The 15,792-nt window shown below is 46.4% G+C and overlaps 1 protein-coding gene across 4 annotated transcripts in view; it reads left to right on the plus strand.

Moving 5' to 3' along the window:
* KLHL3 (kelch like family member 3) overlaps window positions 1-15,792 on the plus strand; it is a 68,021-nt gene that overhangs the window by 42,686 nt on the left and 9,543 nt on the right. For all 4 annotated transcript variants that reach the window (XM_074552147.1, XM_074552148.1, XM_074552149.1 and 1 more), the window contains 5 exons: window positions 3,797-3,959; window positions 6,487-6,596; window positions 11,370-11,486; window positions 12,471-12,620; window positions 15,132-15,249. In XM_074552147.1, the coding sequence (XP_074408248.1) occupies window positions 3,797-3,959; window positions 6,487-6,596; window positions 11,370-11,486; window positions 12,471-12,620; window positions 15,132-15,249 (658 nt within the window). The remainder of the gene's footprint in view (window positions 1-3,796; window positions 3,960-6,486; window positions 6,597-11,369; window positions 11,487-12,470; window positions 12,621-15,131; window positions 15,250-15,792) is intronic.

A 15,792-nucleotide genomic window follows, 5' to 3' on the forward strand; every position in this document is an offset into this window, starting at 1 on the left:
TCCTCCCTGTCCTAGGCAGTCCTGGGAATACATTTGCACCTCTGGCTCTGGACAGTGAATATCTTAGTGTGTTCACTCCTCAGTGTGCCCCAACCAGCCTTACCTATGACACCTCATTACTGGCAGGCAGCCTGAGAATTACCCTCCTGATTAAGAAAGTCATTATCATTGAGGTTGTAATGATTCCCTGGAAAAAGTCCTGATTAACCTGGTTTCACAATTAAGTTGTTAGGAATGATGTGGTGTGGACCACATGTGAGGTGTCCTTGTGCACTGCCACAGTTTGAGATATGGCTCACACAGAGAGCAAATCTGAAATCAGCTGTCTGGAGGAAGTAGATATTGAACCTGTCAGCTTTGCAGGCATAGTAATTGTCATAAAAAATGTCTCAAGAAAAGAGGAAAAAAGATTTGCTAGGAGCTGCAATATTTCTGTTTCAGAAGTGCTTCTGCACCTCTGCTTTCCCTTATGAGTTCACAGCAAGGAAAGAGAGTTCTCTGGCAAGGGCAGTTTTGATGATAAAGGGTTTATAATGGGTCAGTCCATCTCTCTTCCCCCTATTCAGTCCCAAAGCTGCAGCTGTAGTAGGTGCAAGCCCAGGGTGGGGCAGAGCACCTTTCGGCAATAAATCAGGGCTGTTCCTCCCTGGAGCCAAAGCTCCTTGCTGTGTGTGCATCTCCCTGGGGTGCAGGGTCCCTGGGCCATTGCAGGGCTGACTCCTCTGGGCTGGGAGCCCTTCCTTAAACCCATAGGAAGACTTTAAATTGGCTCAGCCTTATAGAAAGCTGAGGAGAAACTTGTGGATGTGGCACCAGAGCACTGTGTTGTGCCTGATGCATGTCTTCACTTTTTTATTTCACTGTTTAACCAAGGCATGGTGTGTCTGAAGTTGGAGAAGGCACCTCAGGAGGGAGGTTGCCTGTTGTTCCTCTGTTTTCTCTCTCATCTCTACATCCTTTGTCCATCTCCTGCTCCTGACAAGGTTTCTTGGCTCCCTGATGCTGTCACACCTTCCTCTGTCTGGGCTATTTCACCTCAGGTGGAGCATTTAAGTGGAAGCACAGTGATCAGCTCTGATGTGCTGCCTGGGAGCAGCTGGGCTGTAATAAAGCCTGATTGCCACCCTTGCACTCAGAAGCCACATTAAGCTAATGCCATTTTATCTCCACTATTTGTGCTGTTCAGAGCAGCTTGTTTAAAACTGAGCATTTTACCTGCCTTGCAAGCACAAAGTCCATTTGTCTCTCTGGGCAGGTGCCTGGGAGCTGTCTCCCTGTTTGGGCAGATGTGCAGTCCCAGCTGTGGCCCTGGATGTGCAGCTGAGGCTTACAGCCAGCACTTTTATTTGGCTTCCAATTTGATCAAATTGTCAAAGCTGCTTATGAGCTTTAATACATCCCCTGCCTGGGGGAAATGCTCCTTTCTCAGTTTGGCAGAGCAGGAATGATGTAAGTTAAGTTAACTTTTGGCCAAGGCTACCTGTAGGGCTCTGTCACAGTAGGGAATTAACCTCAGCCTCTGCAGTCCAGCATTAATGAATGAACCTTATATATACAGAGCACTTTTGACTGAAAGATGTTTCTAGTTTAGAGACATCAAAGGTCTCTGGAAGTAATTGCCCAGGCAATGTTGTGTGAAACTTGAAATTTGTGTGTATTCTGCAGAGCACAGCTGGTGAACTAGATGTTATATGTATATATAAATATATAAAAATATCTCTAGACACACACCCATAGATGAAGCTCTGGACATAAATTAGGCAAAGCAGTCAGTCTTAGTAGTGATAGCTGATAATTTTGGTATAGTTTCAAAAAATGAGTGGGTTTTGATTTGGAGGCAGATCTGGTAGAGAAGCCAGCTCTCACAAAATTGGTCATGACTGTTGAATGCAAATATTAAGAGCCAGATCCAGACCCATGTGAGTGACTTGCCTGAATATTAATGGGGTTGCAGTTTGGTCCTGCTGCATGTTTAGGCAGGGCATTTCCTCTTGTTATTTCTAAAGGAAACAGACTTTGTTCTCACGGAAATCCTTTGCTTGCTTTTTGCCTTCCCTGGTAAAAACAAGATGAGTGTTGAGACGTTCAGCTGGGAAGTAAGAAAGAGAAAAATCTCCTCATTTCTTGATAGGCTTTTTATATCCTGTTTCTGAGAAGTGCTGTATGACAGTGCCCCTTTCCTGAAGTCAGGCTCCTTCTGCACTGCTTCTCGAGCCAGCACAGGCCATGGCAGCAGCACTGGCTTGTCCAGGGGCTGGTGTGTGTGGGGATGGTGGTGAGCCCACCTGGACTGGCAGGGATGCAGCCTGGATGGATGGGGGTGCACAGAGGAGGCTCTGGCTGGTCTATACCCAGAGATGGCTTGCATGGAGGCTGACTGGGCTACCCAAAGCCTTTATGTAGCTCAGGTGCTCAGAAATGAATGCTAGATTGAATGCTAAATGAATGGTTCAGCTAGAAAGAAAGTGCTTCACAGCCAGGTTTCAAAATCCTAGAGCATTGCTATCTTGACTTAATCAAAGCCACAAACTAATCTGCTCCTGGCATCAAGAGGCTTGGGCCAAAACAAGCTCCTGGGTTAATTGACTTTTCTCTTTATTGTTGCCTGCTGGGGTGGCTGCTTGGCAGCAGTCAGCCTGTACAGCTGGGCTGGAGTGAACACAGCAGTTGCTTAGAAAGACCTGGAGCAGGCTGTGAGTGTCCTGCCCTGGTGTGAAATGGGGCTGTGGTGGCAGGGACAGGGAAGGAACATCTTTATCCCTTTGCTGCCATCAGGATCCAGGGAGGTGAATGCTGTTAACCTATTTGCTTTGTTTAACAGCTGCTTTATTTTTTGTGAGTTGGTAATAACTGTCCGGAAATGTGTGCTCAGATGGTGAGCACAGATGCCCAGTTGGAAGGACATGTGTGAGGCAGCCAGAGCTATGGAAGAGCTGGAGTAAGACACGTCTGCAGTTGCTGTTGGACATAAGAAAGGAAGTAGCTGATGTCACGGGCTGTAATGTCCTAATGGATTTTGTTTTCTACTTCCTGTCCTTCTCACTGGCCTCAAAAGTGTTTTTTTTCCCAGTAGATGTCACATTCATCATCCATTTCTGTCTCCTTTTTCTGTGCTTAGTTTTGGAGGTACAAAGCAGTGCCTCATTTTCAGATGCAGCCATGATCCACAAGTGTCCCCAGCATTTTGTGTAAGTGCAAATGAGAGCTGCTGATTTGAATAGTTGGACCTGTCTTTTCCAAGAACCTTGCTGTCACCAAAACCTGCTTGAGCTTCTGGGAAACCCCTCTCTTACAAGGGTGCTTGGGCACCCTCCTCACAAGCCAATAAGCTTTTGTTGGAAGTAACCAAGTCCAGGATTTTGAGGACTGCTTGGCTGCTATGGGCTTTGAATCTGGTGGCAATAAATAATAAAAATCTGGCTTATAAATAATATAAAGCCCTTTGAGTGAAAAAAAAAATAAATCTTTGTGCAGGACCTACCTGCAGCAAAGCCAGCCATTCAGGAGCATCTGCGGTTGCTTCTACCTTGTCCTCACTTTGCCTTGAGGTCTTGTGGGGAGAAGCTGGGAGAAGTTGTGAGAAGAGTTCCACTTATAGCCCAGTGTGGGATAGCTGTTTTCATGTCTCAGAGCATGAACAGGGATCTTCTGCATATGGGTAGAGCCAAGACTTGAACCTTCCCTCTGATTACCCCACAGGGATGTGTCCCTGTCTGGAAGGGAATTGCCTCCGATCTGTGCAAGCTGTGAACCACTCCTCACTACTCACTTTCATTCCCCTCCCGTGCCTTCGCAGGTTTTGCTGCCAGCTGCCAGTTTACTGCAACTGATGGACGTCAGAAAGAACTGCTGTGACTTCCTGCAGTCCCAGCTGCACCCCACCAACTGCCTTGGCATCCGCGCCTTTGCCGACGTGCACGCCTGCAGCGAGCTGCTGCAGCAGGCCAACGCCTACGCAGGTCAGGGCACACGGGGGAGAGAGAGGGGGTCTGTGCAGCTCAGCCTGCCCCAGGCACTGCAGCTTGGGGTTCAGCATGTCCTGCTTGGGCCCTTCACATTTCTGGTGTTGGAACAGGAAGGGAATGATTTGTTTAGTTCAGTGGTGCTGCGAGTTGTGAAATGCGGTTTGGTCGCAGGGGAGGTAAAAAAGGAGGAGTTGAGGAGGTAAAAAGGTTGTTCCTCTGGATCTCAGCTCACAAAACAGTTCCTGAGTGTGGTGCTAGCAAGCCCTTGGTGTGCCTGTTGGACAGCTCAGTGTTGGTGCTGGTTCCCTGCCCTGGGAGAGCAGCAGGCACTGCTGGGTGTTTCCATTGTGGGAATAAACAGCACTGGGCAAAGATGAATCCTGGGGTGAGCGCTGGAGCACTCAGCTGAAATTGCCGTGCAGCCTGAGGCTCTGATCTGTGCAGCAATGGCCCCTTACCCCAAGGGAGCACAGATAGGCTCATGTTTCTCTGGGAGTGGATGTGTTTGGTTGCAATAAGCAGGTGCAGGCAATGGCTTTCAGCATTTCTCCTCTACATCTTAAATGTAAAGCTTTTTTCAGCCAGCCCCAAGCTCTGATTTATCCAGCACTTTCCAGTCTCCTCCAGCAGAGTTGCCCTTGACCTCTGCTTGGGAGAAGCTGATAGTTTTCTCCCAGTTTGTTTTTCTGTTTTCTGATGATTTGCATAGGGACACATACACCTGCTCTTTCCCAGAGCACCTGCTCTGTCCTGCAGCGTTTTCCTTTTTAACAGTTTTGCCCTTAATTGGACCCTAAGTAGGCTCAGTGGAATAAAAATGTATCCACTGAGTCCTCCCCTATTCTCCTGCAAATAAAACTAAAACCTTTTCAGCTGCTCTGGCTGTATTATCCCCTGGAGAAAAAGGTACCCTGGAAGGAATGGTTAATTGTATAAAAGCTTGCTTGTAATATCTCATTATCCTTGTTTCCAGGCCCTGTTTAATCTTTAACCCAACAAGCAGTGCATTCACTGTATATTTATTTGGTTGTTTGGCAATTAGAAGGTCTGCTTTGTTGTTTTATTGGCCTTCATAGGTCCCAGTTAGTACAGCAGCCCATGTAATGGTAATGGAACTCCATTAATAAAAATGCCATTAAAATTCTTTTCACTATGTTGTTTATGTAACAGCCTTAAACCAAGACAGAAGTCCCCAAACTCAAGAGTCCATGCATTCATGAGCTCAGTTACTTGAGAAATGCTCAGTTCTGGCCAATGGATAACTTTACTAGGTGAAGGAGCCTTCTTGATGCAGGCACCAGTTCCTTTATTAAAATCAGGAAATATTCTTCCTTGCTTCCAACTAATAATGAGAGATCAAATACCTTTCTGCTGCCAGATGCAAGTCCAGAATGAATGAATATCAGATTTAGCCCAGAAGTCAGAGTGCATCCAGCTTATTGTGTGGGGAGTGGTTCCTGCCTCTTAAATATTTAGGGCCTAAAGAGTTCATTAGATCATATGTATATTTCCAGTATTAAATTTTATCCACATGCTGCTATTTTTAATCAGAGCCTTTGCCTTAGCTGTGGGGTTTTGTTTCTCAGTAGAGCAAGGAGGGTCTGTGATTGGGGAGTCCAAGCCCAGAGTCCAACTCTGCAGCAGCTGCTTTGGTGAGGGGGGCTCCAAAAAACTCCTCTCTGCAAGTTATGCCAGCTCATGTCCCTGTGGTGCTGCTTTTTGTCAGGCAAAGCACTTTGCAGATGTGAGAACTCGAGGCAGATCTTGCTGCAGAGAGAGCTTTTTGGATACAGGAGTCTGAGCTTCTCAAAGCTACAGAATTAGAACTTGAAAGAAGCTGCTTCAGATAAAGTGTCTGAGATTCATGTTTCTGTAATTCACCCAAAGATAAATGGGGCTTAGCAAGTGACAGGTGAGATTAAATTGGCAGTATATGTAAGAAATTCTTGCAAAACTAAAATTGCTGCAGCTGGCTAATGACATATTTGACCTAGAAATTATTTTTTAGGAAGTGATTATTTTGTGTGCCTTTTGGCTAGATATCAAAACTTGACAGATTTGATGATGCTCAGTCATAATTCTTTCAGTTTTGGGTTATATTCATGCTTTTTGTTTTCAAGTGGCTCCCAGAGTTACAGTATGGAGGGATCTGGAGGTAAAAAAGGGAGAAATAGAAATTTGTACAATTAAGTGGAAAGGGGAAAACTACTGGGAAGGAGGATGCTGTGGTGCCCAGGTTATTCACTGCTTTGGACATTGGCCCTTGTCTCAATTGCCACTTCTAACTGTATCTGCCCCTGGAATATTCTCAGTGGCTTTTCAGAAAGTTTAGCAGCATTTATGAAAGTATTTCATGGGGCTGGTGCTGCTTGGAATTACATCAGGTTTCTCTATGCTGCTCTGGGGCTGGTTTGTGTCTGGGCTGCACTCCCAGCTGCTGTGGGTCTGAATGCTCCTGCCACTGACTGAAAACTTGCATTTCATTATAATTTTGTGTTCCCCCTTTTCGTTTGTTGAACAGAGCAGCACTTCCCTGAGGTCATGCTAGGAGAAGAATTTCTTAGCCTTAGTCTGGACCAGGTTTGCAGTTTAATATCAAGTGACAAGCTCACAGTCTCCTCTGAAGAAAAGGTACAGTAAATTGTATAGCAAGAGTGAATGTAAGAATGCTGGAATGTTTCTAGATCTTACACCAGGAACTGTTATCATGATATGCTCCTTTGGGGTCATTCTCCAAAAGAGATCATGTGGAAAGGAAAATGAAAATAATGTGAATCCTAAAAGCACATAAAAATGACCTTCACTTGGTTGTTCTTGCAGGAAGTTATGACTCTCAGATCCATATCAAGCTAAAAGCCCTGGGGCTCAGAACCAACTACTTTCCTTCTCTGGAAAACTAGGAAACTCCCATATGCTGTTGTGTAAAGCATTTAATACCTGCTGTAAAACCTTAAAAAAAAAAAAAAGTGAATTTCATTAGGCAGGGGAGGAATATTGGCTTCTGTTACATGTTGGCTAGAAAAACAAAAGGAAGCCCAGAACCAAAAGGAAGGAAGGAAATATTTTTCTAGTATCTTCAGTGTTTTTATTAAGAAAGGGGAGAAAGGCAGTGGTTGATACTGTTTTTGTGGCTGAAACATTCAGCACATCTTGTGTAGTCTGGGCTCCTGGGGAGGAGGGTGAGCAGTGCTTGTGGTGCTTGGTGAGCTCAGCCCCATTCTCTGGTCTGAGTGTCTTGTGTGGCCTGCTGCAGGTTCTGGGGACAGGCACGTGCCTCCAGTCCTTCAGCTCATCTCCAAATGGTCACTGTGGGGAGATTGTAAAGTCACAGAATCAGTAAGGTTGGGAAAGACATTTGAGATCATTGAGTCCAACCACTAACGCAGCACTGCCAGGTCCACCACTAAACCATGTTCCTAAATGTAAATGGTCACTCGTGAGAGGCTACAGAAGAGCTTGAGGGTTGTGTGGTTTGTAATTTGAGGGCTCTAATGGATGCCTGCATTTGTGTGGGCTGATGCTGGAGCTGGGTGTGGTGATGCTGCACCTCCTCATGTGTGCTCTTCTCCTGCTCAGCCCCTCTGGGCTGCAGACACACAAGTGCTTGGGCCCAGAGGGGCTGTAAAACTCTCCAGAAATCCTGTTCCATGTGAGCTGTGGCCTCAGGGGTGCTCCCTGCTGATCCTGAGCCAGCAAACCCAGAGGCTCCAGAGGCGTGGGCTGCCAGGTGCCCCTGGGGCAGGGCCAGCAAGGGAAACAGCAAATGGCACAAACTCACAGCCCAATCCCTCTGCCTGAGCCAAGCAGCCTGCAAAGGGAAGTGCAAGTTTAGTAACCAATTTTTTCCAGTCCTGTGCAGCATTGTTCAAAAGCTTTTATTGGCCTTGAGCCCAGGGGAATCAAAATGCTCCTTCCCTCATCTGAGCTTTACACAATCAAACCCAGTATTTCTTTAGCTGACTGCAAAAGAACTTGTAAAAGAAAAGATTGTTGAGAATGCAAGGCAGTGGAAGGAAATGTAAGCATAAGCTGCACGTTCAAAACAACAGACCTGAAAAACAGGAGAGAGGCAGAAAATGAGAATGGAACATAAACATGAAATGTGCTGGAGTTCAAAGAAGTGCTCGAAATTGAGGACAGACTTGGAGGCTGCTGTTTCATGTTAACTTCATGACAGACAAGCCATTTTCCTCACTTTTATTCTTCCTATCTGCTAATGTTTCAGTTATATATTATAAAAAAAGTCTGTATGTGCGGATACCAGTCTATGCATACAAATATGTATGCATGTGCAAAATATTTCAGAAATCTGGCAGCTTAATTGTCACAGCCAGATTTCACAAGGAGTTTTCTCGTTCCTCTCCTTGTTGTGTCTCATACCAGAGCATTGCCATCCCTGGATCACTGGGAAGTGTTGGATCCAAGTCCTGCCAGGATCAGGGAGGGAGAATTGCCCTTGGAATGCCTCAGGAATTTGTGTGTTCTCCCCTTCCTCTACCACCCCACAACTAATACCAATTGGCTTAATAAAATATATCCTTATCTTCACCAATTTTGGTTCATTTATACCCCTAGGCCATCAGACGGACAAAAATTCTCTGCTAGCACAGAAATCTATTTTAATTGTCAAGTGGTGACAGCATTTTCTCATCACTCATCTCCTTTCTCTTCTTGTTGTACCAACCTCTGGAGTTACACAAGCCTTTTAAGAAAAGGGCAGAGACTTGCTGTCCCTGCTTGCTCTTTTTGCTGTAGCCAGTTCAGTGCCTGGAAGACAGTTTTATTAATGTTTTCTGTACCTGACCTAATTGGCTCATTTTACTGTTTGCAAGCTAAAAACCATGTAAAAATAATAATTACTTGTTATTTACTAAAGATGTAGGGGAGAGACTTGAGAATGGTCTACTGCCAACTCAGAACAGTGGCTAAAGAAATTTTTTAGAGGGTTGGGATTTTTTGGATTGTGGGATTCTACGCTGAGTCTGGTAATTGATTCATTGCCTCATGCTGCTGACATGCAGCAGAAGCTGATGCAAGGTTTGGCCCTCACTCTTGGAAGTCTCTAACAAATGGATTTTTGGCTGAAGAGACTGGGAAAACATCTGGGTTTGCTCTTTCCTTAGGCAGCATGCAGAGAGGGGATATTCCAGGCTTTTACCCTTCTCCTCCACAGAGTGGGAAATTTACTTCTCCCTAGCTTGGGACTGCTCCTGCAGCCAGGCAGGTGCCAGCTGCCACTTCAGCCCGTGCCTGAGCTCTAAATCAAGCTGTGTGGGCAGCTGCTGTGCCCATCCCAGCCTGGCAGCAGGTCCTGCATGGCTGCAGGGTCCCGGGGGAGCGGCAGCAGCTGCTCGGGGTCTGCAGCGGGCACGGCAGGACTGCAAACAGATGTGGCCTTTAAATAGAGATATTGCTGTCTTGGATTAAAGCCTTTTCCCCTTCTCTGAAATTAGGAATCAGAGCCAACAGAAGGTGCCAGAATCTGATTTTTTTTTTTTTTTTAATAGTTATTTTTAGAGTAGGCACAGCAGGGAAGCATCAGTGCTTGCCTGACTCAGGAGTGGACGCCAGCACCGAGGAAGCAGCTTATTCCTGGTGCACATTCCCGGTGCACATTCCTAGTGCACCTTTGCCTCACCTTCCTTTACACTTGCTCACTGTCCTCCTGACCTGTAGCTGGGTATGCCTCAGCCTTGTAACCCATTCTGCAGCTCAGAACTTTCTGCACAATCTCTTTGTGCAGAAGAGGTTAATGAAAAGCCTGTTTGTCGGCTAAACATTTGCTTTATCCTCCTTCCACCTTCATTTGCAATTAAAAAAAATCTCACAACAACCCAGTTTCTACTTTAAAGGCCTCATAGCCAAAGTTGAAATGTTTGTTTGCTTATTTATTTTAATTTTAAAATACTTAAAGTCTCTGCAGTATTTATTCTCCTCAGCATTTGCTGTGGTTTGATTACACCACTCCCTGTTGGGTTGCTTAAATCCTCATTGCAGTGTCCTGAATTCCAAGCAGTTCAGCAGGAACTTTGTTGGCACAGGAAATGAGACTGGTGCTTTACTGCATTTTAAAAGTATATAGTTTAGCCTAAGAGGAAGAAACCCCTTTCTGCTCTGCATCTCCTTCATGGCAGGATGTGTCTGCCAAGGCCCCCTGCAAGTACATTTACCAGCAACAATTGGGGACTGAAAGATGGTGCCCTCATTTTTGGTTGATTTTGTCAAATTAGTGACCTTGGACCAAACAAAATGGTCTCTTGGGGAGTGATGGGCGGGATGGAAAGAAAGAAATAATTATCTGTGCAAATTGGCCTGACCATTTGGTGACCCTGGAAGGAAGCTGAAACCAAGGGTGCTTGCCTGGCACGCTGGAGGAAGGGCCAGGGATGCCTTTGGGGGAAGCATGGACAGATGGGATCTCTGCTCAGCCCCCGAGTGACTGGGCAGTGGGAGTGGCTTATGTGTCAGAATTTAATTCTATCTCTGTGGGGAAGCTCCACTGCAGTGATCCAGATCCTGCTGTGCAGCATCCGAGACTGCATCAGCCCCTCTTCCTGCCTTGCTGGCTGTTTCAGGAAGCCTTTCCCACTACTGGTGACATTTTTAGGCCTTTCTTTTGTGAGAGAGGCTCCCAGTTACATAAGCACATGCATATTCATCCAGGAGCCCACAGAGGAGGCTTCTTCTGGGCCAGGGCTCTGCCCATGGGGCTGTTTGTGAGCACTTTGTCACGGGCTCCAGCTCTGGATGCTTATCTCAACCAGCTGGATCTGGAAGTAAAACTAGATTTTGGTTGAGACCAGAAGCCCAGTGTGCCCTTGTTCCCCAGCTGGAATATCTGAGTATTTTTAGCAGTGAAATGCAGGCAGTGCAGAGGCCCCGTGGCTGCAGGCAGGGCTTGCCCTGTGTGTGTGTGGGGAACTTGTCCTCAAGACTTTTTGCTTTCTGGGGGCTGGTGGAACTGCTGCAGTGATTAAATATGAGTGTAGTGACTTTACTGTGTGGCCAGGCTCCTGGAGGAGGGAGATCTCTGTTATCAGGAGTAATTGTTGTGGCTGATTTCATGAATAATGTCCAGTGCAAATGTCAGCAGGCTCATTAAGTTTCCTGGCTGCCTTCCAGTGCTCATGTCCAAGAGGTATATGATTGTTCTGGACATGCACTTAGCTCTGGGAGTGATACAGCACATCTAGATGTGAGGCTGCTTGTTAACATGCATGGTCAGCTCAGCTCTTTGCTGCAGTGCTGCTTGTGCTCTGTGCAGCCACAGCTTTTTCATCTGTTTGATAGAGATCTTTTCCCCCCCTTCCTCTGATGCTCTAAAATCACTATGCTGCTGATTATGGGTGGGTGACTCTGCAAGGAATTTGTCTCTTCCCCATTTAATTGTATTTATCTGTGTAGGTGTTTGAAGCAGTTATCTCTTGGATCAATTATGAGAAGGAATCTCGCTTGGAGCACATGGCTAAGCTGATGGAGCACGTTCGCCTGCCCCTTTTGCCCAGGGATTACCTGGTACAGGTCAGTCTGCAAAGAAGGCATCAATGCCTGCACTTAAGCTGCTGGCTGTCCTTAGTCAGTGGCTGGGCTGTTTGTGTCTGAGATGGATAATTTGGTCTGTTGCTGAGTCTGTAAACAGAAGAATAAAAGCTAACACCTGAGTGGACTCTGAAATCAATGTGTGCTTCAGAAACCTTCTTGAAAATGGGACCCGTGCTCTGCCAATGCTGAGAGCAGAGCTGCTGTCCCTCTAGGGGAAACATTGATAAGTGAATATCTTGTGATTTTTCACCCTGAAAATACTGAAGTGGTGGTGTTACAAGCTCGTGCAGCTTTTTTCTGTCATGCACAGGCAAAACATCATAATGGAAACACATAATGTGTGATAATTTTGGTTTGAGACGTGTGCTGTGCATGCATATGGGTCTGTGTGGCTGGCAGGGGAGGCACTCTCTGACTCAGTCTGACTTGGAGATTGTTCTTTATAAATGAATTCCTGGCATCTGGGCCTACATAATGAGCTGAGAATTCCCAAAGAAGGGGTTGGCATTTGGGCTCTTTGACTATGATGCTTTTATCATACATCTGAAAAAAATCAATACAATTGGTATAAAATCGGTATTCACAAGATGAACCCATCATGGTTTTGCTTTTCTTTCATCTGTATCTTCTAATGGAATAAAAGATACTGCTTCTCCTTAAAAATTCTGACTCAGATAAAAGAAATCACTTTGTATCCAGACTCCTGGTGAGTCAAGTGCATCAAGTGTTTGGCAGAGGGTGATAAAATACTCACTTCTTGTGAGTGATCTTGGGAAAAAGTGAGAAACTTGGACATTACTGCATGTGCTTCTTTGGCAGGAGCTGGAAATCTGTATTTGTCTCCTGATTTTTTTTTAATGTTGGTGCATTTGAAGGGAAATTCCAGGTTACATGAGCTTTCCATGAAGCTCCCTGTGACCTGTGCCAGTGTAAATGATCTTTGTTGTGTGTGCATGTTCTCAGACAGTCGAAGAAGAAGCTTTAATCAAGAATAACAACACCTGTAAAGACTTCCTTATTGAAGCCATGAAATATCATTTGCTTCCTCTGGATCAAAGGCAACTAATAAAGAATCCCAGGACAAAGCCAAGGACCCCCGTTAGCTTGCCAAAGGTAAGCTGAGCTTGTCACTTGGTGTCACCTCACCCCTGTTCCTGGTGGCATTTTCAGTCCTTTGACAGGAGATCCACAACTTGCTGTGTTACTCTTTACTGACTCAATGGTTGTGCTTGGAAGTGTTTTACTCCCTCTTCTGGCACTGCCTGTGCCCAGCAAGGAGACATAATTAAGTTGAGTAAGCTTAGATAAGCCCTTAGGGGAAGGAGAGTCTCTGCTCTTGAAGGGTTTTGTCAGCCACAAGTGGCTGCTGGAGTGCTGGGAGGGCTGCCTGAGGTGCTGCTGAGGAGGTCACAGTGGGTGTCTCTTCCTTTCCTGTATCCATAATCAGAAGCCAGGAAAGCAGGAAACAGCACCCAGCCCCGTGGGCAGGAAGTCTGAAGTGAATTTCAATGGACTCAAAGCAGCAAGTGAATAAATAATCCTTGTTACTCCCCACGTTTATCCTGCAGGCGTGGGATGCTCCAGCACCACTTTATTAGTGAAGAAAAAAAACGACCACAGGAGCTTTTCTGTGTGCCCCAGAGATAAACACAGCGTGGCACAGTCTCTCAGCAGACTGCCACTGAAGGTCCTAGTAAGCAATTGGAGATTCCAGGACATCAAAAGCACAGTGTGTTATTTTTCCAAGCACAAACAATAACGAGGTTGCTTTGTGGGATGGTCTGTGAGATCTGTGCTGTTTCTGATGTTTGGATACTGGACTGTGCTTTGAGAAGTCGTGGTTTTGCAGCATGTGGCAGCGTGTGTCGGTGTCCTTTCTGCCTGCTGTGGCTGAGATGAAGTTGGTAGAGCACAGCTTTGGGGCTGTCATGGAGGGCTGACATGGCCCTTGTTCAAGGACTAAAGTAGTTAAGGATAAAAGCAACAGCAAATCAGTGAGTTCAGAGGTTCTCAACATCTTTTATAGCATGACATGAGTACAAACCCAAATCCTTCTGCAGGTTTCTCCTCCCTTCTTTTGAACTGTGAAGAAAGGGAAGGAGGTGATGATCTTTCAGCAATCCTGTTACTGAGAAACTTTCATCTGGCCTGTTGGTCCTGCTGATGAGGGATTATTGTCTGCTGTGGAATCCCTTAATTCTGTAATCGCGTGGAGCCCTGTGACTTCCATGGGAGACTGTTACACAACTATAGTCAGGCTGTTAATTTAGACTTAATTTGGTTCTTAATATCATGTTCTCATCTTTGTAGATCAATCAGGCCACTATTTCCATGCTCTTCAAATTCTTTAAATTGCTGTCTAGCTCTCTACTTTTAAAGCAAGGTTGCTTGGAGTTGAGTTTGTTATCTGAGTGACCCAAGTGACGATCTTATCCCCTCAGCTACTCCCAGTTGCCTTGCAGAGGCTAAAGCCAGTTTTCCAACCACTCTTTATTTATATTTGAAGCCCCATTATCTTGTTTCTAGCTCCTTGGCCTTGTAAAAATCAGATTGTCTTGGGTGATGTTTGATTTGCTGTGCTAAGGGGAGCCAGTCCTCCCTCTTGATGGATATGGAGGGTTGAATGAAATGTGTGCTGAACAAGTGCAGGTCCAGCTGCGTGCCATTGTAGGTGTTTTGGGGGCTGGCTGCCAGTGAGGGTGTTGGTTTGCAGTGCCCAGCTGGGGCTCAGAGCCATGGGCACCCCTGAGTGCAGAGCTGCAGGCTCCTGGGACCCGTGTCCATGGGGAATTTGTCTTCTGGCAGCAGACAGGGCAGATTTGGGAAGGGCTACACTATATACTGCCCAGATCTTCTGGTCTTCTCATTTTCCCACCAGTGTCCACCCCTTGCTGTTGCTGGTAGGTGGAGTCTGGGGCTGGATGAACCCTTAGCCTGACCCAGCAGAGTGGTTCTTCAACTCCTGAGGCTGCCCTTGACCTTGACATAGCCCTTCCCTACCTGTAAATAATTCAGTGTTTAATTCCTGCATTTCCTGCAGTACCTGTGGCAGCCAAAAGCCTTAATGAAGCTGACAAATCACATCCTTCAGCAGCCCAGACCCCCCAGGTCGTGACAGTTGTGGTGATTTCCCCGAGTGTCGCCTTCCCCGCAGGTGGCACCGCAGCTGTCACGGTTTATTTGCTGAGTGGCATTGATTATTTTTAGCACCACCATGGAGATAATGACTAAACAGTGGGCTGCCAGTGGAAATTATGCTGGAATCTTCTTCACTTAAAAATACTTTTGCAGTGAGTCTTGGGTATGCTGTGGTGCCAAAAGGTTTTGTGTTTCAAGGGGAAATTGGGCAAGTTGCCCACCTTGGACACAGTGAGGAAGGGTAAAATGGGGTGGCATTTAGCATGTATTAAATTGGAGAGAAATTTAGCATGCATTCAATTGGAGAGAAATTTTTCCCCCTTGAAATATAATTGCCTGAAATAAGTGTCCCTGCAGAGGCTTCTAGCTGACCTTCAGCACATTTTGGCAGCTGCTCTTGATCGGGTTGTGTGATGTTTTCTCGGCAGAGAGCAGCTGCCCAGGGTCATGTCTGAGGTTTTTCTAGCTCTCCTCTTCCCTCTGCAGGTGATGATTGTGGTGGGTGGGCAAGCACCCAAAGCCATTCGCAGTGTGGAGTGCTATGACTTTGAGGAGGAGCGGTGGGATCAGGTTGCTGAGCTTCCCTCACGGAGATGCAGAGCAGGTAAAGGGAACTTTTGCTGCCACCTTCTTTGTTTCCCTAATGCAGCTCTTCAGCACTGGAGGGATGTCCTTCGTCCTCCCTTTAGCTTCCTCTGTGCCCCTGGCCTCAAGCACCTCTTTCTTTTTGCCATGACTTCTTCTTTCCCTAGAGACATCTTTCCCTTCTTGTTCAGGTGGATGTCCTGCTCTCTAGTGGGGCTGCTCCTGCCTGTCAGCCCTCCCACTGTCTCCCCTTCATCATCTCTCTCTCCTGGCTGCTCCTCCATCAGTGTTTCCTCTCCTCCTCCCCTGTTGCTGTCTTGGCAGCCCACAGGGGTCCAGCTTTTCTTGCTGGGTTCCTTGTGAAAATCAAAGGAGCTGAGTCAGTCCCTCTTGGTGCGGAGGAGTGGGTGATGGAGAGCAGATCTTTAAGCTGAAAACATCTGACAGGGCTGTGAACGTGGCTCACCATTTGGTGTTCCCTCTGGCTCACAGAATTACTCACTCAGGTGTGAGCTCCATCTGTGCCTTGTGCTGCCATGTTTTCATGTGCATTCCACCTCCC

Source organism: Zonotrichia albicollis, chromosome 15, assembly GCF_047830755.1.
Source record: "Zonotrichia albicollis isolate bZonAlb1 chromosome 15, bZonAlb1.hap1, whole genome shotgun sequence".
NCBI lineage: Eukaryota > Metazoa > Chordata > Aves > Passeriformes > Passerellidae > Zonotrichia > Zonotrichia albicollis.